Here is an 18,970-nt window from a genome sequence, read left to right as displayed (position 1 = left end):
GCAACGCTGGTGGTTGGGGTGTACACCCTTTTATGCTAAATAGCCAGATGCAGTGTTGAAATGAGGCTGCAAACGGTATTTATTCAGCAACATGGTGTTTTTTTTTTACATGTGGATCCCAAAAGAAATAAGTAAAAACATCATATACGGAGAAAATACCTAACAGTAATCACCACTGTACTGTTTACAACAATTCAAACATGATAGGCATGTTCTGACAGCTAGTGAGAGCTGGGTTCAACAAAGCTGAAGGTGTTTGCTGTTTTTTCACACTGAGAGAAAGAACGGAATAAAGACACTTTGAACTTTGAATGAGAAACGTGTGTGTGTGTGTGCGTGTGTGCGTGTGTGCGTGTGCGTGTGCGTGTGCGTGTGTGTGTGTGTGAAAACATTCATGCTAGCTCAAGATGAAAATGGCTTATTTTTTTTACATTATGGTGTTGCTGAGCATGAATTCAAGCAATACTTATTTTTTTACATGGGGATGAACATCTGGGCTTAAAACCAAAGACATGGGATGGCAAGATCAAAAAATATAAAAACTATGAAAATATAAAACTATCTACAATATTATGTGATGCTATGCTATTAGTCTAAATCAAATTAGATTGCACTGCTGGACTTCTTTATGTAACGTTATGTGGATATGTGGATATCCCTGAGGCTAAGACATCATTCTGTGACTTGTTTGGATGGTGCATAGGCTATATAACTTTCAGGAACATTTTTCCTGGATTTGCTGCTTGCAGTGTTTGCATTTCTTGTCATGTTTATACCTACCCATCCATTCACCTATATGGTATTATGAATTTGCAACTACAGGAGACAGCCACAGGATAAAAATAATACCCATGACCTTGACCTAGAAAAAAGTAGGTCGAAACAACCAAGTCCATTATGAGTTACATTGCAAGGAGAATGTCAGCAGTAGTCACGTTACGGCCCTCTGTCTGCCTTTTGATTTGTGGCTGGTAGTAAATATGACCTCTGTTCATAAAATGAAGCAATAACTCAGGACAGTTGTGATCATATCACAACAAGGGGGCCAATTGTGTTCGCTGGAGCGCAGGGCCAGGCTGGAGGCAGCATGGATGGAGGATTCAAACCCCTAACTCCATGATGGTGGGCAGGAACTTTACCTCTGCACCACCTGGATGCCCATGTTTTATTAATACAGATTTGTAAATTACCATTTAGAATGCGGCCACACGCCAAAAAAATAAGTCTAGGCCTATCCGTGGGACACTTTTGAAATCTGGCAAGGATTGCAGTGTGTTAGTCATACATTGAATTGTTTGTTTGTTTTAAGGACCAAACATTTACAGTCACCAAACTGGATGTGAAAATGGACCCACAACTCAACCTTGAGGCACACATTAATCATCTGTGTAAGACCTCCTTTTTCTACCTCAGGAACATCTCCAAACGCCGCTCCACACTCACCCTGCCAGATGCTGAGAAACTCGTCCACGCCTTTGTCTCCTCCAGGCTGGATTACTGCAATGCACTACTCATCGGGATCCCTAGCAAGAGCCTCCAGAGGCTCCAGTACGTTCAAAACAGCGCTGCTAGGATCCTGATGAGAGTGCGAAAATACGACCATATTACACCCATCCTCCGTTCACTTCACTGGTTCCCCATTTCCTTCAGGACTGAATATAAGATTTCTCTTCTCGCACATCAGTGCATCTACGGCAATGCCCCCCCCCCCCTTCCTCAAATAACTCCTCGGCCCAAAACCCGGCACTCGAATCCTCCGCTCTTCCAACACCAACCTTCTCCTTGTCCCCAACACCAAGCTCTGCACCATGGGCGACTGGGCCTTGTGCTATACAGCCCCATATCTGTGGAATTCTCTCCCCGAACACCTGAGAGCACAAGCCACTGATGCTTTTAAAAATGGACTTCAAACCTACCTTTTTAACAAAGTGTTTTCTTAATTATTCTTGGGCCTTTTGTTTTTTTGTCTTTGCCCTGTTTTTACCTAGTAGTTTTAATGTGACCCTTTAGTTTAGCCTAGTTGGGCCCCATGTAATTGTTTGGTTGCCTATGTTGTTTTTATGACATGCTATTAAACCCTGTAGCACTCTGAGATTCGCAAGAATGTAAAGTGCTTTATAAATAAAAGGCATTATTATTATTATTTACAACAATGTCCAGTGGAATTTATTGGCACTGACATTTTGGTGACCACGGCCTATGCCCAGCCATCGTCTGCACACGCAGTACAGATGAGTATAATGGTCTCTGAGCTATTACAAGTACCGTAAGTGCTAGTGCTCACCCTTATCTAGGCTATGAGACAGTGCATCATGATGGAACATACTCTCTCTCTCTCTCACACACACACACACACACACACACACACACACACACACACACACACACACACACACACACACACACACACACGCGCAGACGTCCATCCATGGCCCTAATTAAGTTGCATTTTGACCCACGTGCAACTTAAAATGAGTTTGACACCTCTACTTTTTTTCCCACTTCAATACAGAATTCATAAATTGGCAAGATTACATTTCAGAGCAGAATTCACAGATTGCACTGCAGCTCCACTGCTGACCTCTGCTAAATGTTACACAGAGCATCTACTAGCAATAATAATATGGTGAAATGGTATCCAAACCTTCTAACCATGCCTGTTGAAGACATGTTCATGTACTGGGTGGAGAGTGGACTGACAGGGTCTCTGATGAGGCTTTGTGAACGGAAAGGCTGGGTTATTGTTGATTGAAAGGCTGTCAGAGCATCCACACCGTAAAATGCTTAGAGTTAATGTAACTCTGAGAGTGTCCAAAGGGAACCAAACAGGACCCATATAGGATCACTGTGCACCTGCCTCAATGTGTAGGCCTGTCAGATGAAGATGTAGCAAAGACGGCTCACAGCGTGACTGGTGAGAAGACCTGTGTCTTGGAGTTGAGAATGGTGGGAAAGGTTTTTTCCCAAACCATGAGTTCATGTACAGTAGCTTGTGATGGACAGTGTTGGGATCGTTACAGTGCTTTACTCAGACAATTACATCAGTTACTCTTTACACTTTAGATGGGTGGGCCGCAAACGCTTTCGAGATTGTCAAGTCTGCTCTCATCCAGAAATGTTTGGGAACCACTGCTCTTGCTTACTTTACAACAAAAACAGTGCTTTATCAATTACTCATCATCATTAATTGTGTGGCTCACCTGTGTGACATGTTTTAGAGCTGAGCCAAACAAGACATTGTAAGCACTTTATTTATCCCTTAGATCAGTATTGTTCAAGCATTGGTATTGCTGACATCATCCGCAATTCCGCATGCACCATGTGAGCAGGCTTTGGTTAACCACATTCACCCTGGTGTCCCTATTTTCACCTATTAGGTGAAAATTCCCCCAATCTTTTTATTTTTATTTTTGCTGATTTAATTGCTGATCTACAAGCTCACAAGCTTGTAGATCGGATATTTTTGATTTTTCTTTTATCTGAAAGATATTCAAAAAATAATAATTTGAAATACTCCGACTTAATTTGAAGGTAACACGTACTGTACATTTATCATTAATAATTAATTGATTGTTGAATTTATTACAGTAGTTCTGTATTGGCTCATCCCGTGGGCGTTCCTCTAGTTGCCATCCCCCAAAATGGCCACTTGCACACAAGCTGTCTTTAACTCCGGTGTGTGGATGCTCCCTGGACAAAGAGAACCCTAGCCCCTTGGGTGAGCCGTATGACCTTTCTTCTAGTGCTGTTGTTTACACTATTTTGAGTAAACAAACCTGCGATAAATCCCCCATCTCTCTCTCTCTCTCTCTCTCTCTCTCTCTCTCTCTCTCTCTCTCTCTCTCTCTCTCTCTCTCTCTCTCTCTCTCTCTCTCTCTTTTTTCTGGGTAGCAAGTCATTTAAATGTTTCCTTTTTAAACATTTTTAGCCCCACTGGTGAGAGCGTGGGGCTCTCAGCATGGCAAGAGTAATAATGATGTATTTGTAGTATGTGGGGTAATATTTACATCTATGGGTCTATGTTTAGTTACACAGGAATAAAGACCATTAATTAAGTCTTACCACAGGAGAGTATATCTGTTCTTGTGTAACTATTTTCTTACTACTGCAGCTCCATACTGAGCAAAGTATATAGAGGGTTTAATTCAGGTGTACAGTATACAGTGTATGTGCTTACAAGAAATGTGTAAATATTAATTATGGGTGTATTGACAGAAACAAAAGCATAATAACTAACTAATACTAATAATCATGCTAACAAGCAAATCATTATGGTTAATGTAAGTGCATTAATTGTAACCCTTCTTTTGCACATCACGGATTAATAGCAAGATTCCTAAAATTGCAGGAGCCAAGATCTAATCAGATCTAAATAAAACGGCCCAGCGTGCCCAGTGGAGTTTAAAAGAACCTGTCTCTTTAAGATTTTTTAATATGCTGGTCAAATAATGGCTTCCTCATAAAATGAAGAATGAATTTCAAAATGGACCTGGGAGCCACTTTTTCATTACGCCTCACCAGGTTTGTGTGTGTGTGTGTGTGTGTGTGTGTGTGTGTGTGTGTGTGTGTGTGTGTGTGTGTGTGTGTGTGTGTGTGTTTTTACTGTACACGTGCATTTACAGTATAGTCAGCTGCCTGTGGCTTAATTTGTTTCTCTCTTTCATGGCCATGTACAGTATCATAAGCATCTGCGTGTGTGACTGTGATGCATTACTGTGTGTGTGTGTGTGTGTGTGTGTGTGTACGTGTACGTTTGTGTGCGCGCGCGTGCGTGCGTGCCTTGCTGTGGTCTGAAAAGGTGTGGTTTGTCAGCACATTAAGACATTGATTGGCAGATCTGATTCGGTAATAATATCACAAAGGGGAGCTGTGTTCTATGGTGGTGCATTAGCCTCAGGCTATAGCAAGCTGAATTGTGTTACCACTTCCTTGACGAGCTACAGTAATGTTTACACAGACGGGCCTTCTAGGATTTCACAGTGGTTTCCTGTTGTGACCCCAATACAATAAATGTTTGATTTTGTGGTTGAACATAAATAGAATGATGCCAGCACACATTCTGTCCTTCAGGTATTTAATACGTCATTCTCTTCATGTTGAACCTTTTGGAGCCGTGCACTAGGCAGGTTTATTGTATCGTTCTTTTTTTCAATCACAAGGTAGTCTGTGATGTTGTCTATGATTAGACTAATGACTGTAAATAATGGAAATTGTTTTTCAAAGGTTACTTTTCCAATGGCAGTTGGCAGCTTGTTTTGCTGTGAGAACTATAACGACAGCTGGGAATGTTATATTTATACTTATAGAGCTTGGTGTGGACTGCCCAACAATCTCTTTTTTAAAGATTATTTTGGGGCATTTCTGGGCAGTAAAGCTCCTCGGGTTGGATTCCACCCGGGGTCAGTTGCGAGAATGACAATAGTCTTTTATCTTTGTGCGAGTGTCGAACGACGGGTCACGCTACGTGTCTCACAATGTTCCGAGTTTTTAGCATTCATACTGTGTGTGACTCACCGACAGCGTCGCCACAAAATGTAAACAAGGAGGTGAATTTAGTCCTGTGCATCTCTGTGATAACAGAGTACATGACAGAGTACATTTTTAAGTGGTCTGCGACCTTTCATTTTGCCAGTGGTATGACACCCTCTGCTAAGGTCCTCACACTTTTTGGTCATTTTTTGACGTCACTTTTGTTGTGCGGCATGTCGTTCAACAGGTGTGACATGTGGAAAGCACTCTTACTCTGTGAGCCACCAGGGTAGCCCCAGAATTGGTCTCTTTGTGCTCCCTTGCAGACACGTGCCTGTGCGCAAGCTTACATGTGTGCGTCGGCTTCTTGCCTTTTCATCCATGAATGCATGGCCTTATTCATTAAAAGTGTGAGTGGCTATTTACACGTGATGGGCCATATTTCAAACACTCTATATTCAGGTTAAACTGACTGCACTGTATGTGGAAATGTGGATAGGCAAAGCAAATACAGTAAGTGAGGTTCACACATACACCTGTGCTGTTTGAGGAACCATTGAGCAAACCATTAACCCCCAACTGCTCTATTTGAGTGGGTTAGTGTCCCACTGTTCCCCACTAAAGGTGAAGAAATATAATTGCCTGTGGGAGCTACCTACAGCTACAGCTTTGTGTAATAGTACACACTCACAGTCACATCCATACAGTACACATGGCTCCAAATGGATGTATCCATTTGTCTGTTAAATTGTATGAAGGTGAATGAATTAGAGCGTGTGTACTGATCAAGGCCATGTCCACACTAATCTGGATACAGATTGAAAACGCATCTTTTTCCTCTCCATTTAAGCTGGACGTTTTAGACTACCAAGAACATCTTTTCACAAAAGGTCAGTCTCTCCTAAGTGGACGGATTTGAAAACGCTGACGGTCTCACATTGTAAATGGTAAAATGGTAAATGGTGCATTTATATAGCGCTTTTATCCAACGCGCTTTACATAGATTGTGTATTACATTCACACACACATTCACACACCAATGGCAGAGGAAACCATGCAAGGCACCAAACTGCTCATCGGGAGCAATTAGGGTCTTGCTCAAGGACACTTCGACACTGACTCTGGGGGAGCCCCGGGGAGCCCCCCAGCCCGGGATCGAACTGGGAAACCTTGCGGTTTCCAGTTCACTCTACCCGGCCAGTTCACTCTACCCGGCCACTCTACCCCTGAGCCACTGCCACCCCATTGTAGCACGCACGAATAGAATAGAGAAAACAGAACATTTCCAAAACGCTTCCAAAAAATAAGCTGTAGTCATCAAACATCGAAAATGGTGGACTAATTAATTTGAATGTTATTCTCTCTACTCTGATGTTGTTCTCGCTAACTTCTGAGAAGTGGATGTCAGATTTGCCACGGTAATCAGAGCACAGCTTGTTGGAATTGGCATAAAGCTGCTGGGTTACTTTCCCTGTGCATGCCCACTAGAAGATAATTTATCTAATTATTATTTCCCCCTTTTTTTTTTTTTTTTTTTACAGTGTGGCATTAGGCCTATCCTCTGGCATCTGGCATTTTGTTTTATAATGCAATTTTTCATTTCAAGGACCATAACTCCAAGATCCATTTGGAACCTCCTCAAGGAACCCTGACGCATTTTGAGAACCACTGCTAACGTCCTACAGTAGCAGCGGTTCTCAAACTTTTGTAGTATTTGGCCACAGACCCCCATTTGAAAATGTTTTGCCAGGGTCCCCCAGAAGAGAAGATTTATGTTGACGCAATTTAAGTGACGTGCTGCCTGTGAGCTTGTATATTTTGGAATTTGAAAATGATTGTGATGCTATATTAAACATGGACATCATCTATCGCACTAAAAAATGCAATCATTATGTTCAAATTCTAAATAAAATAGACAAGAAAGGACTATTTCCTCCAGCGGAGGGAATGTACCTGATAACTACCTGTGGAGGCGGAGCAATATAGGGACCTAGGCTAGGCTACTTGTCTGAGGACCAGAGAACTCCTCATTTTAAAATAGAATGTCCTGTGAGTGTGTGAATTCATGCAACCTTGAGACCAGTCACGACCAGTGGTTTTCAGTGTCAAGAGATGGGTTTAAGAGTTTGGTTTTCTTCAAGTAAGCCTGCATTTACATTAACCTTTGGTGTAGAAGGCAGTAATAGGCTAATATTTTTTTATTTGACTTTTTAAAAAAATCGCTGGACGCCACGTCCTCCCGCTGTAACAGGTGGAGTCATGTCGCTTAATTATTTGCTCGAGTAAAGTTACTAGGAATTAACATATATTTGATAAAGGATAATTGTTTATAATACGGGCCTATGCCGCTCAAAGCTCGGTTGAGCTGCGCGCGTGGGCGTGTGTGTGTCTCTGTGTGTGTGCAGTGCACGCTTCAGTGACGACGAGGCGACAGGATACGTGTGAGTGAACTATTGACTGTAGGGCTGTTTGAGAATGACATTTTGCTTGTTTTCTAATGTGTGATGATAAGCCTGCACTAAATGATTATTTTATGATGACTCATTAAGTATCAGCGTACTAGGCTGGCTAGGGCTGCTCGCGGACCGTCGCGGTAGGCTACTGTGCGCTCGCGCGCACGTGCGGAGACGACGACGAAGTGAGAAGATGATGTGAACTTGTATTTGCATTTTAGCATTTTAGCTTGGTGGGTGTGTGTGTGTGTGTGTGGTTTACCTGACATGACATGCCCAAAATAGAGATGCCAGGTTGAAAGTGAATGTATTGCAGACTTGAAAACGGATCTGCTGTATAACATGTGTCACACATGTCATGTAGATGGACGGGCATGGATTGAGTCGAGATGCACTCAGTGTCTGAAATCAGATGATCTCCCAAAAAAAGTTGTGGCAAATATGCATAAAATAACTGAATTTGGTTAAATGTGAACACTAGGGGGTGGTAATTGCCATCCCCTGAGACCCGAAAATGATGCCCCTGAGTGCAAGGGATCTTTGGTAGAGGTTTGGGTTGTGTAGTTACCTTGCCATGATGCAACTGCAAAGGTGGGTGAGAAATAAAATAGTTGCTCCGCTGATAATTAAGGTTCTGTTCCATTTAGTGTAGCAGAGCCTTTCCAGTGAGCCAACATGCACATTAGCAGCACACTGACTGTTTGCCCTGAATGGAAAGCAACCTTAATTAGTTTCATTGTTAACACCTGTGTTTACCTTACACTTTCATGTAAAAATTGGCTGCTGTGAAAAGGTCTATTGCTGCTTCACTCACAAACTAGCCCCGGAAACCCATGCCCTTTTTTTGTTACTCACAAACTGCTCACCTTGTAACCTGCTATCCACAGTTACAGATTGCACAGCGAAGCCACAATGTTATTATGAGACTGTCTTCATATTGTTTTGGTGTTTCGATGTGTGGGCGCTGAACTTGTAGAAAAAGATGTAGTGTGGGGGAGGAATGAGAAAATTGAGTTTTGAAATTCATCCGGATTAGTGTGGACACTGGACATGGCTCAAGGTTTCTCTCGATGAACAAAGGTTAACCACTTTTTAAACCCTATATACTTTGTTGACTGGGGTCCACCAGGGGTCTATCCTTCCCCCCTCTCCCCCCCCTCTACACCAAATCTCTTTGACGAAAATAGATGAGCTACGAGCTCACAGCTTGACACATTGTGAGCTTGTAGTTTGTGTGAGCTTGTATCTTTCCGCAGAATGTTGACCCCCCCCCCAAAAATAGGGAGGCTGGGGTTCTTGTGGTTGAAACAAACAAAACGCCTCTAAATGTGAGTTGAGTTGATAATGTTCACCCTGGTGGAGTTGTTGTGGACATAATTGTGCTCAGGGTTGAGCTGTAGGGGGTACGGGGGGGTACGGCGTACCCTTAGTTCTGACACTGTGGGAGCTGGGGGCGCGCGTGCATGCACCGTCAGCGGCGGTCTTTAACGCCTTAAAGTTTAAAAACAATAGCCTCTCAAGGTTCGCGCCGTCAGTGGCGAGCCGTTCTCAATAGCGTCTACCTGGCTGCTTTGCATAACATTAGACTACTCGAGAAAAGACACGGACTTGAATTGAATGTGTTACATTCCTCTCACAATGACAGACAACATCTCTGCACTGCAAGGTGTGAAGGGTATCGCTTAGCAGAGGACCCAGTTCTTTGAGACAAGACAAAGACAAGTTGTCTGATTATTTTAAGTAGGCCTACTTATGTGTGGGTGAGTCTATGTAAAGGGCTTTTATATAAAATTAAAAGGAAAATAAAATAATTAATTTGAAACAAAAATAAAAACAACAAATTAACAATGCAACAATACAACAAAATAATAATACATATGATTACATTAATAATCACATGTTGAATACAGTATTTCAACTAGCACTGAGCTGAGTGGCTATGTGCGCGCACGTGCGCGCGAGTGACGTCATAAAATACAGTACCCTTAGTTCAAAAATCCACAGCTCACCACTGATTGTGCTTTATTCTTCCATCCAGGTAGACGCTGATGGGCAGCCTGGGTGTTTGGGCTGCGGCTGGAGCCATTCTGCTGGTGGCCTCCGTGTGCTGGAGGGCCGAGGGCCACAAGAGCCGTGGGAGAGACAGGATGGATGCAGCCAGCACACAGCACATCAGCTCCACACAGGAACCACACTCAATGGTAACACACACGCACACATGCACGCGCCAAGGTTATAGTTCTTTCTTCTTAGTTTTCTATTTATTTTTGAATACGTTTTTAAAATGGAAACTAAAAAGGAACTAAAAATGGAACTAAACTAGTTTAGTTTTGTGAAAGGCTTAGTTTATGTGTCGTTTTTATTGGTATTTTAGTTTGTTTAGTTTGTTGTTGTATTGTGTGGTATTTGTCAGGGATGAGATTAAATAAGGTTTTATAATAGAAACATTATTGTCTAATTAAAAAACATAACACTTAGGCAGTCAAAACTGGCACCGCTAAGAAAAATGGAAGATTGCTGAAATGAATTGATTTTGGTTGACTTGTTTTTGTCAAGCACCATTTTTTATTCTAGTTTTTGTTACTTCGTTAGTTTGAGTTAACTGTAATAATCTTGATACATAAACATGGGATAGGATTAGGTGTTTAACTTCCACTCTTCGTCATCCATCAATGCGATACTATCTTGTATTCTCCTCATCCCCTCATTCCCTCTGGCACATCTCTCTCTTTCCCTATCCCTCCTCTCAGCTCATTTACTCCACACACAGAGATTAATTGTGCATTTTACACATAGCAAGTGCACTTTACAGATCTTGAGGTATCCTAGAGTGAATGTGCAAAATAAAGGAAACAAACTGTGCTTTTTAGAGAACACAATAGGGTGGCATAGTTACCATTCAGTCTGAGGCAGGGATCTCTCTCTCTCTCTCTCTCTCTCTCTCTCTCTCTCTCTCTCTCTCTCTCTCTCTCTCTCTCTCTCTCTCTCTGTCTCTCTGTCTGTCTGTCTGTCTGTCTGTCTCTCTCTCTCTCTCTCTCTCTCTCTCTCTCTCTCTCTCTCTCTCTCTCTCTCTCTCTCTCTCTCTCTCTCTCTCTCTCTCTCTGGAGTGGCTGTTTGTTGTACCTTATGCTCATGAGGACAAGAGCTCTTAACGGCATGGACACTGTTTCTGCATGGTGAAAACGTACATATCGTCTCTGTCTGGCAAAAACCTTGTACGTCCAAAACTGTTACTTTTTAAGGAAATGGAAAAAATAACCTGTGTTCCAATGGATCCAACGTACAGTAGTTACTATTTAAGCTGGACTCACACATAAGGATTTTTTTAAATCTTAAACGATTTTGAAATCTGGCAGCATCACACACTACAGGATAATCTTCTAAGATTCTCTTTTTTACACGATTTTAGGCATCACACACTTCTATTCAGATTGTCAGGGCTGCCCAAACGCAGAACCTCACATAATTTAATCACACGTGATCACGTGAGCAGTAGCTGATGTAAATAATGAACGGAGACGGTTTAATTTGAAGTGGTCACGGACGGTTGGGATATATACAGGTATGTCTGTGAAGACACGTTATAGACAGTGTTCTTCCCACATATCTACAAGCCTCAGCTGTCCAACGCACCACCGTTTGTTTGGAGCGGTCTCCGTGCTGAAAGTCCATTCATTCACTTCACGTCTGTTTCCTTGTTGACTGTCTTCCCGTCTTTCGTGTGCCGTTCCACTCAGACAGTAACGATCCAGATAAACAATCCAAATGAAAATTGTCGGGCCGGGCCCGACCGTCCTGTGAGCTACTCTAGGAGGATTAAAATTGGATCTCTGAACCGCTCACAGAGAGGATAATGATGCCCGAGATTTGCTCCCGATCTAGGGCTGGGCAGTGTTGATTTTGACAGCAAATTTTTATTGAGTTTTAGTCATAGTCTTTTGAATAAAATTCCATTTAGTTTTAGTCATATTTTAGTCACCTGAAATGTTTTAATTTAGTCTAGTTTTAGTCGACTAAATATCATAAGATTATAGTCGACTAAATCTACAGTTGATTTAGTCGACTAAAATGGCCGTGATGGCGTCGTAATGGCTGATTTGGTTGCATGCTGAAAATAGCCGATCAACAAGCTCACAACGCGTCGCAGCAATACATTGTCAATATATTTAGTCTTAGTTTTAGTCATCGTAGCCTAGTTTTTATTTAGTTCTTGTTTAGTGTTCGTCAGTGAAAAAAGGTAGTCGACGAACATTCTTCGTCATAGTTTTAGTCGACAAAATCAACACTGGGGCTCCTCACAATGCTGTGAGCTTGTAGATCAGCTATTTTCTCGTGATACTCTTGTAATTTATTAATGAAAGAAAAAAACATCTAAAGTTGAAATACGGAGACCACTGTACACATTTCTGCCCGACAGCAACGATATGAACAGGGCTTCAGTGGAAGCTGTACGGGAACTCTGCTGCTGATTGGTTGCATTAGTCACTACTCACTACTGTACAGGTGAAATCTTCACCCTGCTGTGTGTGTGTGTGTGTGTGTGTGTGTGTGTGTGTGTGTGTGTGTGTGTGTGTGTGTGTGTCTGTCTGTCTGTCTGTCTGTCTGTCTGTCTGTCTGTCTGTCTGTCTGTCTGTCTGTCTGTCTGTCTGTCTGTCTGTCTGTCTGTCTGTCTGTCTGTCTGTCTGTCTGTCTGTCTGTCTGTCTGTCTGTCTGTCTGTCTGTCTGTCTGTCTGTCTGTCTGTCTGTCTGTCTGTCTGTCTGTCTGTCTGTCTGTCTGTCTGTCTGTCTGTCTGTCTGTCTGTCTGTGTGTGTGTGTGTGTGTGTGTGTGTGTGAGTAAGAGAGTGAAAGTCATTATATTGTTCTTTTCTTAAAAAAAAAAAAACATTGTACGTTATGCCATTTTTCAGATACATCTTTTTTTGTGTTCTTTATACTTTAGTTGATGTAAACATATTTACTAGTTGTAATTATTTTTGTCACTTACGCTTGTAGATCCGCAATGTTTGCTATTTGGAGACCATATTAGGGACACCAGGTTAATGTGGTTAAGCATTATATTGAGGCGTAGGCAAACTAGGCATACAACATTTACTGCTTGATGAAGCTTGATGGAGCTTGCACACTGACAGTATGAGTCTTTTTGTGCACATGCTATTTCATAATGATAATAGCTTGAATCTTTTTAAATATGTTTTATTAGCATATGCATTCCATACATTCCATAGGGCTTGACCACACATGGACAAACATGCGACGGGTGTTGTCCCCCTTCAGTAAAAGATGAACTATTTCTAAAATAAATACAATATTTTAGGTGTTTTAAATAGTAGCTATAGAGGGCAATTATAATGTATCAAGGCATATTTGGCTTATCAGCCAGGGATCCTCCTAACTGATGGAATGGTCAGTGCTCAAAGTGAAACCACATCAAGTATAAAACAAGTCCACAGAGAACTTCTTTGGTTCCGGCATGCCGAACAAAATTGGACTTCTGAAGTGTGCTGTCCGCTTTACAGCCAATTTGTTTTTAATCTTCCATGTACTTCTATATTTAAGTCAAATTATTTTTAAACCCCAGCCTCTGTTTTTGAGTCCACATGCAATATGGCTTTGAGGGAATAAGTTAAATGCTCTCCTAATATTAAATTTCTGCTATTTCACGGGTGCATTTTGTGAATTAGCTCAGCCAAAGTACTTTAGCTAATTCATTTGGGCTTTCATGACTTACTCAAGAAACTTTTGTTCTATCAAGCTTGAACATCATCCTTAAAAACCCTCTAGACTTCGTAAACTGGACCTGAGTTGACTGTACTTGGACAGCTTTTTTCCATTTACACTAAATCTCCAAAAAATAGCCGTTCTACAAACTCACAACATGCCGCAATGCGACACATTGTGAGCTGTAGATCGGCTTGTAGAACGTTCCCCGAATGCTTGGGTTCAAGTGGTTAACACGTGTTTACGACGTAACAGAAGGCACAGGTTAGGTTCTAACAAATATAGGATGACTTGTCTGTTTGCATCAACGAAAGAATACAGACACAGCTCGCTAAGACACACACACACACACACACACACACACACACACACACACACACACACACACACACACACACACACACACACACACACACACACACACACACACACACACACACACACACACACCGCTCAGCCCTGTGGTCCCCCCAATTCTTTGTGAAATGAAGCGTGCACCCCCTGGTCTGTTCTAGGTCTGACTCACTTTGGGCTCTGCCAGTTTGGCAGCTGGCTTCGCAATGTCATTTTGCCCCAGTGGTTCTGTCCCCTTACATCCCTTAACGCAAAAAACACAGTCCCAGGCATCCCCCCGTCTATCCAGCCAGAACGGGGAGCTAAGAAGCTGTCAATTGGCAGCAGACTTTAAAGTCGACCCTCTGGGTGAATTGGATCACATAATTATGTGGCATGCGTCGAGGAAAGCTTCAGGAACTAATAACCGGTGCCAGCTATTTTTTTTTCCTTTTATTTTTTTCTTTCATGCCTAAATTGTGAGTTGACAAATCCCACAGCACGTGTGCCTTGGTGCTGTGGTGCTCACAGCATCTGAGGAGAGGCTGTGATGCCAGTTAGTACTTAGTTCACTACCCACGTTGTGTTGTGTTGTGACGCGTTGTGAACTTGTAGATCTGCTATTTGTTGGCATAGAGATTTGGTGTGGGAAATACTAGCGGGCCCAGTGTAGAGCAGCGTTGTGAGCTTGTAGATCGGGTATTTCAACAAAGCTAGACACATTTTGAAATACAAGTTTGAACGAAAGACGAACAAGCAGCACCAGTGAAACAAACTTGAAGTAAACAGAGCACAGACAGGAATTCTGGAGCTCCGTGTCCGTGTCAGCCAAGTTGAGTTGTTTACCTCCAGAAAAGTTGACTGAAAATAGTCTGACGGAGGCCAATTCAGGCCAACCAACCTCTAATGCCTCCCACACTTGAGCTTGTCAAACTCCCTGAAATTCAAGAATTCTATGCTTCCAGGGTTTGTGCAAGATTTTACACGAGTCCACAGGGGGCCTGATTTTGGCAACAGTTTGAAAACAGTTGAAGGGGTTTGCAATGGTTATATAAAGCGATGGATTTTTTTTCCTTCTTTATGTGTGTGTCTATTGTCCACATGGTATGAAAGCAATCACAAACCAGTCTGGCAGATCTCTGTTTGCTTAACTATACAGTCATGTCACCTTGGTAACACTAAAGCAGTGGTTCTCAAACGTCTTTCATGTCATGTATTTGGATGTGACCCCCATCAGAAAACATTTTGTGCCAGGGACCCCCATACAAGATCTGTGTTGTTAAAATGTTTCAAAAAATACTCCAAACTTTTCACACAACTCACAATTTGTCGAAGCTGCTTTTTTCAATTAGCTGATGTATATAGGTTTAAAGTGGTTAAACTGAATTTGATGCTATATTAACACATTTTGCTGTGGACCCCCTGGAACCCCCTCAAGGACCCCTGGTAGTCCCCGGACTCCAATTTGAGAACCACTGCACTAAAGAAAACCTTTCAGACTTACGTCACACTTTACACACTTGATTTACAGTGACTGTTTAAAAGCCACTATGCATTGAACAGAATGACTGTTGCTGAGGTGTAATTACTGGTTCAATGGTGTTTTTTGTCACATACACCCAATACTGCTGGTACTTTAATGCTGTGAAATTATTATACTTCAAGTTTCATCAAGGAACACCTGTATTCGTTTAATCTGTGCAGAATAGGCTCTATAATGTATTATCACTATGTAAATGTTTATTTTTGGGGCGGTGTAGCCGCCCCCTATAAGTGAGTTTTGGACACCGGCCAAAACATTTGTGTACCCCCTAACCCTTCCATTGTTAATGCAAATCGATACTTTTTTCATATCAGCCAATCACATTACAGCTAGTGTCATCACCACTAACTGTAATGTGATTGGCTGACTTTGCAAATTCAGGACTGTGATTGGCTAGCGAAACACATGACACATGTGCAGCCCTATGAATAGCAGTATGGACTTTAAAAAAAGGCACTTATCCTTTTTTTAAAGTGAGTCATGTTGTGATGACCACACACCGCCCACTTCACACTGGGTGTGATTTTTGTTGTCTCCGCCAGGAGAGTTTGTTTTCACTTTCTGAAACTGGGACTAACATTGGTCAAGCCTCACGTGACACGTGACAAGACGGTGAAATAGTGTGATCTGATTGGCTAGTGACGTATAGCGGCCTATAAAAACATGTGTCACTTTGAAAGAGTCTGTGCCTCTTTCAAAGTGAGGTAAGACAGGAATAATCACGAAATGGCTGAGAAATGGCGGATACTGTAACAATTGGATAGGACACTTACACAGACAGGACGGATAGGACACTTACATAGACAGGACGGATAGGACACTTATACAGACAGGACGGATAGGACACTTATACAGACAGGACGGATAGGACACTTATACAGACAGGACGGATAGGACACTTATACAGACGGATAGGACACTTGTGTCATGTTACTATGACACAGTAACATGTTCTATTTTTTGTAAGAATTAGAACATAAGAATTAGAACATTCCCAACATTCCCAACACAAGTCTGCTGGCGGAGACTTGTGCTCCGAGGAGCACTTTTTCTAGTTAATTTTTTAATTACTAATACTAAATAAAAAGCCCTTAGTCTTATTGCATACTTTGACAAAACGTTAAACAGCTAAAATAGCCTGTCTAAGCTCACATTGCATCGCGACATTCCAAACTAGTCTCAAAATAGGTATGCCAGGTTTTTAAGTGGTTAAAATATCTTTCTAGGGCATTTGCCCTCTGTATTGGGAAATGAGTGTGAACAAAGTACTGATAATAGTAAATTAAAATATAATTCATAACTTTTGTATAGTTACAGAGTATATCTCTGGTGTCGGGCAGAAACCAGCTATGTCCAAAATATTAACACATTGGGTGCCAAACACGGTCTGAACCGTGTGTTTACATAGTGGCGGTTCCGAAGCTTCGGTGCCGAACACGGTCTGAACCGTGATTTCAGTCTTTTTGTTTTTTTCGTTTTTCTCCGCGCGGGCGGGGCTAGAGCAGCTCTGGGAGCACCCATTGTAATCCTGCGAAGGAAGTGCCAGATCGCTCACCGGAAACAGTTTTTTTTCCCCCATCCGCTTCCTGTCTATTTCCTACTTTGAAACGCCTATATCTCCGAATCTGTTTCCTGTGGGGAAAACCGGTCATGCGCGATGCGCGATCCCCCCCCCGTTGTAACCCGCGAGGGGAATGTTATGGTTCCAGCCTGTAGCCAGGCTCATGGCAGAACATGAATCGATGCTTTTTTTGCGTGGATTTGCTTGTAACGCACGCGGAAACTTTAAACAGCAAAGCGCAGTCAATGGGGAGAATGCTGGCACCCACGGTAAGTTGTTATGAAAAAATGCTGGCACCCGATGTGTTAACTCTTCAGGAAAAATAAAACATGTTTTTAGAACAACACAATACTGCCTCATGAAAGTCGGTATGGTGACTTTATACATCGTCAGATACTTGAATGTGTCCTTATATTATCATCACTTTACCCAAATACAGCTCAAGCGGAGTTAGGAGGTTTTTTGGCAGTTTTAGACTGCAGAGTATGATATCAATATTTGTAAAACCCACACACAGATGTAAAAGGTGTTCAATAGATAGATACATTATTATTTTTTAGCTGGTTTCTGACTGACAGCGACAATATAATATATTGCAATAATGCAAATAATAATGTCACAAAATCCCAAAGTGGATCATCTCTCTAGTTCATCCTCAGAGGAGCACTCCATTGTCGCTTCCAGTCATCCCGGTTCTCCATACCTCTGCCTTGCTCGTTGGTGCTTTGTGCTCCTGCATCTTTCTTGAGTACATCCATGTACGTTAATGTGGGACGGCCTCGTGACCGACGCCTGTGTGTTTTGTTCCCACAGCACCAATTTGCTGGCTGGCAGTCTTCAGCTGTTTTTGAACATTGATCATGCTCCAAAAGTTTATAATGTATTCACCATAGCATGTAACGTTTCGAGCCTCAGACAATGTAAATAGCAAAAACACACCTCCATTGTTAGATTTTGACTTCTGCCCTGCATGCATCTGGCACTTTATAGAGTGGACGTGCATGCGTTCTCGCTTGTTTACAAAATCCCAAAGCACACCTGGAATTGTCTCACGGCGCACCAGCAGCACAACTGGCAAGATATAAATGAGTTGGTTAATTAAAATGTTGATACTGCATTGTTTATTATGTAAGTAATCTTTTCATTGTAACCTCAGAGTACAGCAGAGTGACACATACAGCTGTACAACCTGGTAAATAGCCTATTGTAAAACAATCTATCATATTGTCCACCAAAATGCATGTATTTTAACATAATTGAGCACTGTGTGTTCCACGTTTCAATTCAACTGTCCAGTGTGTGGCCCTTCACTCACGTTATCGAAGTCAGTATGGCCCTCTGGTAAGACATTCTGACCACCCCTGGTCCAAAGGCAATGAAAACTACAGTGAGAAAGGGTGGTAAATAACAAAAACCCACACACAGTGAAGGCAGATGGGGAAGAGACAGGGGTGAGATAAGAATGAAAGATTGGGGGGGGGGAAATCGAATGTGTGAAATTGGTCATTGGCAGCGAGTTCAATGTTCCTATAATGGCAGATGAAGCAGATAGCAACAAAGTTATTTCATAACCAATCTTCATCTCTGTTGAAGCTTCAGACCTGAAAAACAAAATACCACGACGTGTTTATTTTGACACCCACAGTGTGTCTGCACTAAGCATGAACGCTGTTTAAAACAAAAATAAAATAAAATAATTGGATATTTTCTTTTCAACTCATTATGGTCAAGGGGTGAAGACTGTTGCTGTTGCATTAAAGAACACTTGAGTTGTTGTGACAGACAGAAGTAATGGGAAGAGTTGTTTGCACAGAAAAGTCTTTGGTTATTTCTAATCCACTTACTAATACCAAACAAACATAATATTATTATTTGTACTAAATGAATCAGTG

The 18,970-nt window shown here is 42.0% G+C and overlaps 1 protein-coding gene across 1 annotated transcript in view; it reads left to right on the top strand.

The window, feature by feature from the left end:
- Nucleotides 1-9,970: 9,970 nt before the first annotated feature.
- The window catches only part of fstl4 (follistatin-like 4), a gene marked incomplete at both ends in the record, with an annotated part of 277,470 nt that continues 268,470 nt past the window's right edge, over nucleotides 9,971-18,970 (top strand). Inside the window, one exon of the mRNA XM_084073607.1 lies at nucleotides 9,971-10,123. Within this exon, the coding sequence (XP_083929733.1) occupies nucleotides 9,971-10,123 (153 nt within the window). The remainder of the gene's footprint in view (nucleotides 10,124-18,970) is intronic.

The sequence above is a fragment of the Gymnoscopelus microlampas genome (assembly GCF_963454915.1).
Source record: "Gymnoscopelus microlampas genome assembly, chromosome: 12".
Lineage (NCBI taxonomy): Eukaryota > Metazoa > Chordata > Actinopteri > Myctophiformes > Myctophidae > Gymnoscopelus > Gymnoscopelus microlampas.
This window is presented reverse-complemented; position numbering and strand designations above follow the sequence as displayed.